The following is a 15,073-nucleotide window of genomic DNA, read 5'->3' on the forward strand; positions in this document are numbered from 1 at the left end:
CTTGATCCAAAACTTTTATGGCCCCCAAAAAGTTTTTAATGGTTGACATTCATTCAACACTCTTTCCTGTAATGTGGTTCAATCAATATTCTCATATAAATAAATTTTGGTTCCATATCATAAAATGATCTATAAAAATAGATGGACGGCATGGATGAAACACATACATCATGGTGGGCCCACAGTGCAGCGACCAACAGCCATTGGCTGGTGGCAGGGCAGTAGCCAATCCGTTTCAGTCTCCCCACCACCCGACGTTAGCATAAAAAAAGTTTTCACGTGAAATTTGCATGCATGATTTCCAAGGAAACGTAAAAGGATCTTTCATCAGGAAAACAGATCAGGTACAGCCCAAGTACCATAGCTTGTCTTGTCTTTCCCGCCAACATGTCACACGTGCGGTAGGAAATCTGCACAATTAAAACAGTTGGCCCCACCATGAAGATCACCTAATTTCCATCAAATTCATCTGATAAAAGCATTGATATAATTTATTAAATATAAAAAAGAAAGAATTACATGATAATATTACATTAAAATGTAATATGATTCTCATCTTGGAATATACCGTCCAACTTAAACATCCTTACATGAAAATTGTTCTGTTAGAGTATTTTTAGTTCTTCATCATCACTTGCAATGGGATTTGCCGATCAAGGTCTTCAAACTTTCAACAATACTGGCCGAAATTGCAGAATCGGATCACACATTGGAAATCTCTTTTTCATCTTTCGATCCTGATCTTTGTTCCCTACCCGCAAACCATTGAACAGTCCGCCTTGCAATCGGCAACCAAAGCTTCCTCACCTTCTCCTCCTTTGCATTATTCCCTCCCGTCGAAGGATCTTTAATCCTATTTTTAGCACCGAAGTCCATGAACCTCGAGATGTTTGTAATCTCAGACATGGAACGCTTCCCAGATGGAATCAAAGAGGTTGATGTAGAAGTGGAAGGAAGATTTATATTAATCCCACTAACCTTGCTCTCAAGCAATCTCTTCTTATCCATCTCTTCTCTCATCTTCGATGTCCTCTCATTTACGAAAGACCCATCTTCTAAAATCAGGAAATGGTCGCTAGTCGAATCCAATGAAGAGAAACGCTTGCTGGATGCATCATTAAGCATTTCTGAATTCAACGCCATCAGATCAGAAGAATTCACATCGCTCCATCTGTTTTTAAGGACTACATCAGATACTACGATCTTGTGTTTGAATTTATGCAAGAATTGTGGGTCCTCATCACCGTTCTCTGGGATTAGAAACTCTTCCTTCTTGCCCTTATCAATGATTCGGAAGCTGCCTCCGATGCTGAACCTGGATGAGGTACCATCGCTATCAGGCTCTCTCTCTACGAAGAGCTCCAGATCAGGCTCGCGTAGGTCTGATGGGTCTCTCAGGAATCGAAGGCTGTTTGAGTATGTTATCGTGTTTAGATCCTGGACGTCGACCTTGTATCGACACAGCGGGCAGCTGGAGTGGCTCTCGAGCCACTGACCGATACAGTCGATGTGGAATGCGTGCTTGCATTTTGGAAGGAGGCGGAGAAGGTCAGTTTCTTCGAATTTGGAGAGACAGACAGCGCACTCGAGGCCTTCTTTCGCTCCTTTAAGGGAAGAGAACTGGAAGAAAGGGAGTCGGTCAATGACAGACTTATCAATTCCGGAGAATCGTGACCGTAGCTGATTTGGGCCATTTTGGTCTGTTTCACCATGATTGAAGAAGTCTGATGCCGAGATGTGGCAGAATTTAGCATATACGAAGAGTAGGAAGGTTAGGGAGACCATGATGGCGATGATGCCGATTACTACAGCAACGCTAGGCCGGTAGGTTGATGGAACGGCGTTCTGATCTGAAAGGTCGGGCTGGTTTGCTTGTGCTCTGACGTAGGTGTGGAAGAGTGAGAGGAAGATGAAGAAGAGGAACGGTAGATCCATCAGTGGATTGGGACCGTTGATCATGGCGGAGCTTCGAGGTAAGGAGGGAATTCTAGGGTCTCTGGATATGAATTTGTGGAGAAGGGTTCTTGTGTTGAGAGATGATATGGTGAGGTTGGAGTATGGTTTACTAATTAGGGTTTTAATAATGATTGGGCCCCACTGCATGGGAGGGTTCTACTGGCGTGATATGGTAGACTGTCTGTTTCTTGCTTCCAAGAACGCTAATATCACACGGCTACTCAGCAACCAGGTCCAAGTGGGCACACGAGGGACACGTTTAGAAGATCCCAACTGTTCATCGCACGTAAATGGGCTGAAAATCAACCGCTCGATTGGAACGAGGCTCACAAAAAATAACCTTCTGGTATGGCCTATGGACGTTTTTTTAATTCTTGGTCGAGCGATCTGTGCAGTGAGTTTGAGTGGGACCGGAATCGTCTGCAACAATTGTTAGAGGAAGCACATGCAACACCCGAGTTCTGGTGATTACCTTTAGGTGTATGTAACATCCTATCTGTTCATCAATTGGGTGCCATCATATTTATTGTATGTAGGCCACAACTAGACAACAATTTAAAATGACACCTAAAACATATAAATTTATGCAGTGTGGTCCACCAAATATTTAATTTAGGGATATTTTTACAATGTTTCTTCATCCTAGTGAGGATCATTTGATTAACGGATCGGATGGCATATAAAAGGACACGATGAGCTTGGGAAGGTTTCTTTGCTGTCCGCCCACCCCAATCTTATGAGTTTCTTTAGTGGGTCTGCTACATGTTTTTCATGGGAACTCGTGCGACACGAGATCCGTGACGAGGCCTTGTGCATAAGCAATCACACGTGTGAAGCAGATCGAAGTACGGATTTTGGAAAATTCATCGCATGAGCCCCACCATCACCATTCCTGGCCAGAAAACAACGTTATCCTACTCTTGACGTGGGCTACTATTATACCAGAAAAAAATGACCGTCGGAACAGAGAGGTTTACTCTAATACATTGGAGTACAGTACGATACGTTGGGATTTTAGCAGTTAGGAATTGGGTTCTTTTCCATAATCCGAACCGTTGATGTGATAGGATTTCTTTTTCACAGAGGATTCTGGAAAAAATATCATTCGTACTAACTAAAGCTTTGATAATAGAAATGTTATAGAGACCTTCCATCTTTGGAGCAAAAGAGCCAAAGTTAAAAGGTAAGATAGTCGAAATTAAATATTTTATTTATTTTATATCCATTATAGAAGGTGAGACTAATCGTGCAAACGATTTGGATTATTGGAAGATGGCTTAGATTCAATGGCCAAAGTCCTGACGTATCATTTTGTAGTTAGTCGGGATGTATATGATCAAACATCCAGAACAGATTACCATGAGTCTACACTCAACATACGGAGCTTTGGTCAGTCCACGCGCGTGTACAAGTGAGCTATTGTAGGCGCCGCCACATATGCAAGCCTGGAAGACAGGTAAAATATCCAAGCCATCCATCAGGTGGACCAAAACCATGTAGATTTTATGGCTGAAGATAAAGGTGATCCATTGGGTAGATGTGCTCAGATATTAAAAATATGTTAACGGTTAGAAAACTTCAGCCGAATTTTTCACGACCGTAAATTTTTAGTTAATTGTGGCCCACCTGACCAGTGGAATAAGAATATACATGGTAGTGCGCTTTTGACGGATGGCTTGTATATTTCACCTATCCAACAGGTCCAACACGCTGGCAAATGTGAAGGCGTGTGCATTAAATGAAATCTTCCAAAAAAAATAAATAATAAATCATCCTTCCCAAAAAAATGGCTTGTACACGTTTTTGCTCACCAGTGTGCAAAATAGTTCATGTACACACTTGCGAGCATGACAAATAGATATTATGTCCAATTCATTCACCAAGGGGGTACGACCATATAAATGCTCTTGTTGAAAATTTATGCTGGTCCACCGCTCAGTTGGGCCATAGTTGATAAAACAAATGAAAGAAAAGCTTGTTTGAAGTTGTGTATCCTACAATTGATGTCTTAAACATGTGAGTAATAGAGTCTGTTGATGCCATCGAACATGTGCCCAATATTATTGAAAAATTTTAGATATTTCACGCTTTCTTGTTGGAACATTTTGGTGATTTCTTGATGCCATGAAAGGAGTTCGATTTCATCGAAAGACTGTTGATGCCATCAAGTGCACGCAGAGTTGCGTAAGTGCGGGATTTGTTTCCAATTTCGATTGTGATTCTCATAGAGACTATGTGTGTGTGTGTGTGTGTGAGAGAGAGAGAGAGAGAGAGAGAGAGAGAGAGATCGGAATTTGGGATGTAAAATAAAAGTATCCTAGGTTTTCTAAATTCATTCCTAAGGGCTTCAAGGGCATAGCTTGAAGAGATTCGAGACTTGTTTGAATAGGGCAACCTATATCTCTTATAATTTTATGTTTTTATAGTGCATTGCTGTCGCTTTATGCCGTAATTTTTTCATACAAGGATTTTTTTCATGTTAAATTCAAAATATTTGTGATTGGACTTGGTTGTGCGATTGGAATAATTTGATTAATTCATTTCTGTGTGCTTTCATGGTCCCCCAACATAACCTACACACCTTTTTCTATCATTTTGGCCCACCTATTGATTTGATTGGGTTGGATTTACTTTTGGGTGAGAAGGTCCACACACCCAACAATTCACCGGATGTGAGATATTATATTGTTTGAGGAACCTAAACGCTGTCAGAGAGAAGGATGGTCAAGCAAAGAAGGTCCACCCACTGTTGAGGTCCTGGCCTTGGCTTAATATGCCTAAGAAGACCTTGGCCTTAGCCTTGAACCTACCTTGACCTGGCCTTACAACAAAATGGTAAAATGATAAGGGTTTAAAAATAATATATTAGAGATTTTTAAAGAATGTTAAATCAGCCATCCTTGACAATCCCATCCTATAAATGATTTTGATCATTGAAACATAACCGTTGATCTAATAGTGTTTTCAAACTACACAAGGACTTTCAATTGTAACTGCTCACAAGCATTTTAAACATTCATTCTTTTTCATAGCAGTGGCCTACTTGATCGATGATTGGACTAACCTATTGATCATTACCTTAATCTGGGCCTAGATTTGAAGCCGGGCCTCCAGCCCTTGGCCCAAGCTCAGAAGCCCAAATCCTGACCATATAGACCTGGGCTGGCCCGGCTGCTCGGTCCATTTCCCCTTTGCTAGCATGCCAGAGCCTAATGGCCCAGTATGACCCAAATACAATTTTATTGAATTGCTGATATTTTATTACGAGAAAATAACATTTCCATGCAAAACTAGATGTCTATGGACTTGTTGGCTTCCACGTCACCTATCTGGACTGTCTGGATTGTCCATTAGATTCTGTCGACTATTCATGGGCTGCCTTGAAAAGATCCTACTGATCTAATGATAAAATTGTGAAGTCAACTAGCATGCAAAAGTGGATGGACAAGATCTTTCGTAGAAGACCGGTCCAGTTATGGATATTCATGGCCACAAATTTCTGTGATTTTTGCATGGTATTGGACGTAGAGTGGACTGAACCTAACATACGGTTCAGATAGTATTGTAGCCCTGCTTGAACCTGTGCTCCGTGAAGATAAGAGAGTGAGGACAGGTTTGAAATTAGTTTTCATTCTTCTATTTCCAATTCGATCCAAGAAAGTAAGATTTGGATTTTCTTTGATAATTGCTTGATCTTAAATGTTGTGAATGTATCTAATCGAATGATCTTCTTTAAGATTACAGCTCAAGGTTCCTTGGGGCAGATTTTGCTTTCTGTTGTCTATGTTAAGTACATCTATAAATGTTTTCTAGCAAATCTTAGACAAGAAAGAAAGGAAAAAAGAGGGTTGTGAGTGAGGCTAGCCAATTTTCTTTGATCCATATGGGCCATTAGAAGTGATAGTCAGATGACCATCACCCACCATTCATGGATTTGCAGATTGGCCATGCTAAAGCATGATTCAAAACCATTGATTTGTTTATCGAATGTGAACCATTGACATTTTCTTTCAACGGTCCATCTACTTCGAATGCAATAATGATGGTTGGAACATTGAGATTGTTTATGTTTAGGAGATTCGAGATTTTATCATATGGCCACAACTTTTAAGAACTTTGTATTCTAAAAATCAAGCCATTTCATTGACTCTTGAGTGCGCTGGGGGTGGCCCTTGAGTGTGGAACGACTCAATTTTTAAGATCAAATCTCTAGTTTCACCCACTGATTAAAAATCTTAAATCTTTTTCTCGAACTGATTTCCTAGGTTTGCAGATGCTAAGCCCACGTGTGTGAAGCCCTACCCTGCCCATCTACAAGAATGCATGTGCCAATACAGTGAAAGGGTTTAAGATACAAACTCTCCATCTGTAGGTACCAAGTTTGGATGTTTTAGTGCTTATCAATCAGGCTATTTAACTTCAAAAATTGTTTAGGCCATTCATTTGTCTTGTACATTTTGTCTCAGCTAGAGAGTGAATCAGCCTTATTTTGAGTAACTAGAACTAATGTGTGTGGCTCAGTTGGTAGAAGGTTCAGATGTCACAGCACATACTCCAAATTGGCATGTGTGATTGCATGCAATGGACAGTGCTCTATTTGCATGTGGGCCCAACAAACCTGTGCTTTCTGATGACATGTTGTACTAATCCTCCTGGCAAACCTCTGGTGATATTTCTTCCAACAGAAGAAATGAATTCCTCATCTCAAATACCTATCGATGATCTATATTTACAGAGGGAGAGAGTTAGTTGAAATTGCACTTGCTGGTATTCACATAATTTATTGTACCATCCATTAATATATCATCCAGACTTGTTGTAAATACAAGTCCTAACACGACTTCTTGGGCGCAAAAGCAATCTTATACACAATCAAACAATGCAATAGAGAGAAAATTCAAGCAACCATAGAGAATAAGCTAATTTTACATGGAAAAACCCTTGTGAGAAAAAACCACGGCACCAAGCAATGAACAATCCACTATAATTTAAAATGTTACAAGAGATAGAACAATTTACAAATAAAATACCCTAGCATCTCAAAACCCTTAGCTCTCAAGCTCTCACATGCTGTATTTTATTCCTAATCATGTAATTAATATGGTATTTATACACCCCATGCATACATAATTAGAAACAAACTGCACACTTACTCAAAAATTACGTGAACTGTCGATTGAATTGTTGATTGAATCAACTATAATCAACAGACCATTGATTGAATTGACTCCTCTCCCGATCGGATTGAAAAGGTCCAAAAGTGTCTAAAGAGTAAACTTCAATTTTTAGTATTTTCTTGATCAAATCAATAAGATTGTCAATTGAATTAAAAAAAAATCCTGCTTCAGTACATAGATTAAAGGCGCTTGAGAAAGAAAGCTACCATGGTTTAATAAATCTAACCATCTTGTTAGTGGTGCATCAACTACTTTTGAAAACAGAGTGATGATTTGCTTTCATTGGGCAAAAACACTTCATCAATTGGATGGAACCATTGGATCATACATTTTTTCGCTAAATCAATAGTGGGAGTCACTAGATGAACACTTCATTGGACTAAATATCAAGTTGGTAGTCCAACAGCTAAACTAATTCCTTAAGATTGTAATGCCATTTTGAAAAGTGTCACCTAAAATATATTAATGATCAAACACTCTAGCAATCCAATATAATTAATTATTATAATAAGATGATGTCTTTTTCTTATTAAAGTCATGATACAATCTCCTTTTGCATAACATAAGATAAAACAAAAAAGAAAAAAAGAAAAAAGAAAAAAGAGAGAAGGAAACCCATCTTCTTATATATTCAATATCAATACAAGTACATTCTTTAAGTCAAGACTAAATATATCTAGAGCTTGTTTAGAAAAGTATTCATTAATTAATACACTCATTTTATTTTGAAATCATTCTCAAGATAACTATGACTAATAATTTACTAATGACTTAGGTAAGACAAACTTTCATCTAGTACCGGTGACCTAACCTGTATCTCTTGGTGAATCCCAACCTGAGATACATGTCCTTGATTGCATGTATTTTTGCAACAACATCTTTCATATGCATTCGTTCTCTTGAAGATTCCACAGAGCACAATACACCGATTTCGACCACAGAAATCAAGCAGTCATGAAATATATTCCTTGCATTCATATGAGTTTCATTGCCTTCTGAAATTTCAGCTTCTTCCAAGAGCAGTTGTGGATCAACAATCCCCATTACTTGTTCAGGCATAGCCAACTTAGCAAACTGATGAAGGCTTAAATTGTCCTTAAACCTGACATCAGTTGGCCCCTTTCCCGTGATCATCTCCAATAGAAGGATTCCATAGCTGTAAACATCTCCTTGTGTAGATGCTTTTTGGCCCATCGCATACTCTACAATTTATACATCTCAAATTAAAATGTAAGTGACTATTAGATACAAATAATATCAAATGTGGAATTGAGAGAGAGAGAGAGAGAGAGAGAGAGAGAGAGAGGAATATTCTATTTGAACAAGTAATTGGCACTTTTTATTTTTTATTTTTGCTTTTCTAAGGATCCAAATTTCTCATATTAATTGGTGTGCTGTGAACTTGCAAGTTCTTGCAAAGATGTTTCACATTGACCAAAACTGTTTTACTCAAATGAAAGAACTCAACTCCTCAATCATTAAGTATTGAACATGAGTTATTTTTGTGATTTTTATGTAACAAATATCTCAACTAAAGCCATTATTAAAAGAGATTTCTTCATGCCTTATTATGGTATGATTCATGTAGCTAGGGTGCGAGAATTGCTTTGTATATCTAAATCTTTGAAATCAGTGAGATTTTGATGCTATCCAAGTTTGAATCTTGCCACATGTGGATCCGATATAATCAGGTTCTGGCATCCATCAGGTGTTTGGACCTTCATTTTGATTTAGGATCAAGTCAGGTCTGAATCTAGTCTAGGTCAAGTACTTGATTGGGCACACCTGATTCATGGATTAGATCGCACATGCGAACCACTTTTATACATGCATGGTGTGTAGTAGGCTCTCATATGTGCTTGTAGCTTAGCAAACCTCATTTCACATGATGTGTATATGAATCCAGGCAATATAGACCCTTCATCTAGCTAGCTTAGATATAGGGTTGAGAAAAACTGATGTTATTTTGCAACTCAAATGGGCCCCGATTAAAATTAGGGGTAGGCGTATCCCCTCCCACTTTGCGTTGTCCCACCTGATTTTTGGGCCCTATATTTCATGAGGCGACTCATTTAGGGGACAGATTGAATTTTGATCAAACATCATGTAAGATGACTTCTTGATGAGTTCTTGTGAGAACACGTTCTTGAGAGAAAATTTCTAATATATCTCTGCTACTTGAAGCTATGTCATAGCTTCCTAATTATAAAATAAGAAATAAGATTACTCCATAGGTCAAATATAATGTAAAATATAGTAGTTGTTAAAATCCCTTGATATACATTGATACACCAGTCTCTACTAGTTTGAGCCTTTAGAGCAACTGGTTATTTCACATCGCCATTGCTAAACAGAAAAATAATGTTGGAAGTTGGGTGGGCAGGCATAAGCTATCATCATGGCGGGCTTGGAAATCAAGGGTGGGCAGCCTCGCCAAACATTTCCTGCTATTAAAAAGTCAAGGGCAGTTGCAATCTCCCTTCCCGAACATGTTCCTTTGTATGGCCCACCTATGTCAATTTCTACTTTACTTTTTGGACCTTAAGCCTAACAATGGCTAAACACATTTGTTGGTTTGAGTGGATTTTACATACACATTTGGTGGGCCCACCCATGCCCATCCCCACTTTGCTAGTGGATTCCTGTGAACATATCAGGGCTCCCAGACACACTATGAGTTCCACAGAGGGGGAGCATCCCATGACGTCAAGTTGTGTGGACTCTACATTAATCTATGTTATACATCCACCCCATCAATCATATGCACCCTTCCATGGTGGGCCATGGGCCTAAAAATCAGCTTAATCTATGAGTTAGGTGGGCCATACTACAAACAAATGTTGAAAGTAGATACACAACCATTAAAATCTTCATGATCATTTATAAAGCCAATTGAGATGTGGTTAGACATCCAGCCCATCCATTGTGTGTGTCCCACTTGGATGATGGATCACACCAAGTTTCAACTGTATCCAAAACTCAAGTGGGCGCCTTAGGTGCTTTTAGATATTTTACGCATGATTTCAGTCTCGGATGGTGTGATCCACCTGAGCTCTGGATATGGCTAATTCTGAGATATCCCATACCTTAGAGTAGACCCAGTGAATGCATGGTGTAGATGTCTAACATAGATCAGGGTTAGGCCCATATATATATATATATATATATATATATATATATATATATATATATATATATATACGGAAACGCTCACCTGCGAACCAGTTCGTAGTGTGTGTGTGTGTGTAAATAAAGGGAAATATATGAATCATTACCTGGAGCGATGTATCCAATGGATCCCTTCATCCCAACTGAGCTACTTTGAGCAACCTCCGATAAGAACCTAGCTAGCCCGAAATCACCCACACGTGCAATCATGTCATCATCAAGAAGAACGTTGCTCGGTTTCAGATCACGATGGATGATTGGCGTTTGGCAATGATTGTGTAGATAATCCAGTGCAGAAGCCACATCTATAGCTATGTTTAGCCTTTGAATAAACTTCAAGCTCCTTTCCAGCTGGTCATAACCATCTTTGTGCAACCACTTTTCTAGACTTCCATTAGACATGTACTCATAAACTAGAGCTTTAAAATCATTGCCCTTAAAATCAATGCTTGAGCAACAAGTTAAGATTTTAACAAGATTCCGATGCCTAATATTTCTCAACGCTTCACATTCGGCCATAAAACTTCTCAGAGCTCCTTGTCGTTGAAGGTTGAAGACTTTCACTGCTACCATAGTTCCAATACGATCTAGGAACCCTTTATATACAGAGCCAAAACTTCCAGTGCCGACCAAATTGGCAGAAGAGAACTCATCTGTTGCTTTAAAGAGCTCTGCATAAGACACGTTCATAAAAGGATCCTCGGAGGAAGGCACAGAAGGAGATTTCCTTCTCGACTTTCTTACCCAATAAAGAGCGGTGAAGAAACATGATAATGAAATAAGACCCAGGACAACACCAATTATTGAGAATTTTACTTTTGAAGCATGAGACATCCCCCCTTTCTTGGAAGTTTGGCTAGAGCATGGAAGCAATTGTAATTCATGAATACCCCCACAAAGCTTACTATTTCCGAGCACTGAAACTTGACTGGCATTTCCAAAGACCCCTTTTTTTGGTAATTCACCCTCGAAATTATTGAAAGACAGATTTAGATACCGAAGAACAAGAAGCTTCTCCAGGAATTCTGGAATCTTCCCAGACAAGTTGTTGTGTGAAAGATCCAGGTATTGAAGGCCTCTTAGAGTATTAAATGTTGGAGGAATTGATCCTTGAAAGAAGTTCCCATCTAACCAGACATACTCTAGACTGAGACAATTACCTAGCCAACTTGGAATTTCACCGGATAATTTGTTCCTAGAAACACTGAATTTTCCAAGAGCTCTCAACTCACCGACTTCCGATGGAAGACGGCCAGTAAGAGAGTTGCTTTCAACATAAATTTGAATCAAAGAGGGAATTGTAAGAAGTTGCTTGGGTAAGCTACTGCTAAAGTTATTATTATCGAGGTATATGAATTGCAGGTTTTTGCAATTACCAAGAGCTGAAGGTATGCTTCCCGATAGAGCGTTTTGATCTAAACTGATTAGAGACAAGATGGTGATATTGCCCAAGGAAGATGGAATTTCCCCAGATAATTCATTACCACCCAAGTAAAGTTCTTCCATCTTCTTAAGCTTCCCAACACCAAAGGGAATAGTACCTGTTAAAAAGTTATATTCCATACCCAACCCTGTTAAGCCAACAAGATTCTGAATCCCAGATGGGATGCTTCCAAATATCCTATTACTTCCAAAACCTAGCGTTGTCAGTTGCGTCGAAAGATTAGCAATGAAGTCAGGCAACACACCGCTGAGATGATTTCTGCTAACGTCGAGATGTTCTAAGCTACTGCAATTGGTTAAAGAATCAAGAAAACTCAAGTCACTAGCTTTCCCAACTCCAAGTCTATTGAGGCTGAAAGATAACCAAGTGAGACCCTTCAGGCTTCCAAGATTCATGGGCACAGATCCGCTAAAACTATTGTTTAGAAGCTCAATATCTACAAGTCCCGAAGCATTGGTTAATGAAACTGGTATGGATCCTGTGAATTGGTTTCCTCCAAAGTAAAGCTCTTGAAGATTAGGAAGAGTGACTCCTAAGTTAGGAGGAAGGTTTCCATGGAATCTGTTACCTCCAACGTCGAAAGCAATAATAGAGGAGAGATTGTATAGCTGGGGTGGAATCGTACCTGATAGTTTATTGAAACCAAATGCAAGAAACTTTATGCTTACCAACCGGTTGAGCTCACCCGGTATGCTGCCCTCCAGATTATTATATGAGAGTTGAAGGAAAGTGAGAGATGAAAGGTTTCCAAGTGAAGGTGGGATGCTTCCTGTAAGATTGTTTTTACTAACAGTCCACCTGATGAGTTTCAATAGAGAGCATAACTCAATTGGAATACTCCCTGTGAACTCGTTCTTGTAAAGAGAAAGGACTTTGAGTTCTGAACAGTGGGTGAGATTTGCTGGAATTTCTCCCACGAATCTGTTATTGCTTAGAAAGAGATACTGTAAGCGAAACAAATGGCCAATCTCTTCAGGAACTTCACCATGAAAGCTGTTGTCTGAAAGATCAATTATCCTGAGGAAGGTGAGGTTTGATATGTAGGGAGATATGGGGCCCACCAGGTTTTGGCTAGTGAGGTTCAAGACGGTGACCCTTTGAGGATGCCGGCGACCACCGCAGGTGATTCCTTGCCAGTGACAGAAGTGGAGAGTATGGTTCCATGAGCTCAGGGAATGGAGAGGATCGTCGGTTATCAGATGTTTGAAGTGAAGCAAAGCAAGTCGATCCGTTGCATTGGAGAAGTTAGCGGCAGTTCCTAACAAGAATGGAACGTCCAGGGAAGAGAGAAGGAGAAATGACCAAATTGCCCATAGGCTGAAAAGCTGGAGCTCCATTATAGAGTTTGTGAAGGCAGGAAAACCAAAGTGAGGTGACAAAAATGGAGTGGATTCTCCCGTATTTGTAGAGAAGGGGGTCGGCAGATTTCCTGCGCTGGGAATTGATGTTGGGCCCACCGTGATGTTGGTAAGAAATCCATGCGTCTATCCATTTTGCGAGCTCATTTCAGATCATTTGACCAGAAATGAGACGTATCGCAGTAGGAAACAGTGGATATTTAACAACCACAGCTGAAACATTCATATAACCCTGACGCGGATTGCGTCCTACCCCCGCCTGTCTCAAGCCCGAACGGGCAGTTCTGTGGGCAGGCCCACTGTGATGTATCGGTTTATCCACGCCGTCCATCCCTCCTCTCGGATTATTATAAGATATGTGCACAAAAATGAGTCAGATCCAACGTTCAAGTGGACCACACCATATAATAAACTTAGTTTGGATGAAATGATAAAGCATTACATGACAGTTGCATTAAATACAAGAGTCATCTGTGGTGTGGTCCAATTGAGCGTTAGATCTGTCTCATTTTTGAGCTTATCCCTTAAATTGATCCAAGAGGAGGAATGGACGATGTGGATAAACTGATACATCACAGCGGGCCCGTCCGCAGAACTACCCGTTCTCGCTGGAGAATGGCGAGGGTAGGACGCAATCCACGTCCCATATAAACCCCTTGTGCATTTTTTTCTCACTATTTCCTCTCGTATGGTCAATTGAGTCTTGGCTGAGGTTAGTTTTTTTTTTTTTTCCTCGTGTCCTACAATAAGCTGATAAAATGAATGGACGGAGTAGATTTATCATAAACATCAGGTAGGCCCCACTTAGTTTACCAGCGCAGGAACTTCTTTTGCAATAAATCCTCGTCCAGAACGGTGACTTTTTATCGGTTGATTACTTGGTTATACAGATGGGTCAATGAATGAAACCAGGATCTTCTATGACTAATGGCTCATTGGTTGTTAAGTGACAGTGACACTGGCCGTACCGCAGGAAAAACATGAGTCCGGATCCTCTGTTTGCCAGAAGCACGACTTTCCTGGTTTTTTCTTTCCTGGCTTTTTCCTCATTTGTCGAATTGTGATCGGCCCATCTCAATTACCCTTGCAATTACACAATCACACTGTCCAGTTAGTCTCCAACAACGATAATTTTACTGCTTGGCGCAAACAGAAGATCCGTATTCGAAAAGGACGGGTAAGAAAATTTCGGACGCATATTGCGTCCTACCCGCCCCTCTATGGCCTCGAATGGCGAGTTCTGCAGGCAGGACCGCCGTGATGTATTTTTTTATCCATGTCGTCTATCTCTACCATTAAGTCATTTCAAGGCATGCACATAAAAATTAGGCAGATCCAACTATTAAGAAGACCACACCAAATAATAAGCTTAGGTTGCATTAAATGCACAAAGCATTTTAAATGCTCACAGTTGCATTAAATGCAAAGTCACCCGTGGTGTGGAATATTTATAATTGGATCTGCTCCATTTTTATGCTCATACCTTAAAATGATCTTAGAGAAGGGATGAACTATGTGAATAACCAGATACATCACAGTAGGCCAACAGAATTGCCTGTTCATAGCTAGAGACCGGCAAGGGTAAGACGCAGTCCGTGTCGGGAAAATTCCTACGAAACCTCTATGAGTTTACAGTTACATTTGTTTACCATATATATCGTTTATAAGGTCGCTATTGAAGAAACAAGTATTAGCTTGATTAGGGGTGTACAACGAGTCAAATCGAGTCGAGCTGGCCTAAGCCCGACTTGGCTCGAACACTGGTTGACCTCAGCTCGAATTCGGCTCGACTCCGTCCTCGAGCCTAACTGGCCAACTCGGCTCGGCTCGGTCAGCAGCTCGGGCTAGATCAGGCCGAGTTCGAGCCAAAATCGAGCTGAGTTCGCCATTGAGGCATTTCCACACACACCTGAACTGCAACTTCAAAATACCACTGTTTTATAAACAGAGGCAATGGTTTTACAGGTGTT

The 15,073-nt window shown here is 40.2% G+C and overlaps 2 protein-coding genes across 2 annotated transcripts; both read right to left on the bottom strand.

Moving 5' to 3' along the window:
* Window positions 1-470: 470 nt before the first annotated feature.
* Window positions 471-2,132, bottom strand: LOC131223005 (E3 ubiquitin-protein ligase ATL42-like). Its single transcript, XM_058218283.1, has one exon. It carries the CDS (start codon window positions 2,101-2,103, stop codon window positions 703-705), a length of 1,401 nt encoding a protein of 466 aa, XP_058074266.1. The 5' UTR covers window positions 2,104-2,132; the 3' UTR covers window positions 471-702.
* Window positions 2,133-7,755: 5,623 nt separating this feature from the next.
* Window positions 7,756-13,094, bottom strand: LOC131223006 (probable LRR receptor-like serine/threonine-protein kinase At3g47570). The gene is made up of 2 exons (XM_058218284.1): window positions 10,409-13,094; window positions 7,756-8,335 (listed from the first exon to the last, which is right to left on the bottom strand). The coding sequence occupies exons 1-2, from the start codon at window positions 13,080-13,082 to the stop codon at window positions 7,926-7,928; spliced, it is 3,084 nt and encodes a 1,027-aa protein (XP_058074267.1). The 5' UTR covers window positions 13,083-13,094; the 3' UTR covers window positions 7,756-7,925.
* Between the last annotated feature and the right edge of the window lie 1,979 nt (window positions 13,095-15,073).

This window comes from Magnolia sinica, chromosome 13 (assembly GCF_029962835.1).
Source record: "Magnolia sinica isolate HGM2019 chromosome 13, MsV1, whole genome shotgun sequence".
NCBI classification, from domain to species: Eukaryota; Viridiplantae; Streptophyta; class Magnoliopsida; order Magnoliales; family Magnoliaceae; genus Magnolia; species Magnolia sinica.

Coding starts and splice junctions, on each gene's coding strand:
- LOC131223005 (XM_058218283.1), bottom strand. CDS start 2,103: ATGCAGTGGGGCCCAATCATTATTAAAACCCTAATTAGTAAACCATAC.
- LOC131223006 (XM_058218284.1), bottom strand. CDS start 13,082: ATGGAGCTCCAGCTTTTCAGCCTATGGGCAATTTGGTCATTTCTCCTT. Junction 8,336..10,408: donor CATTGGATACATCGCTCCAG/GTAATGATTCAT, acceptor TATAAATTGTAG/AGTATGCGATGGGCCAAAAA.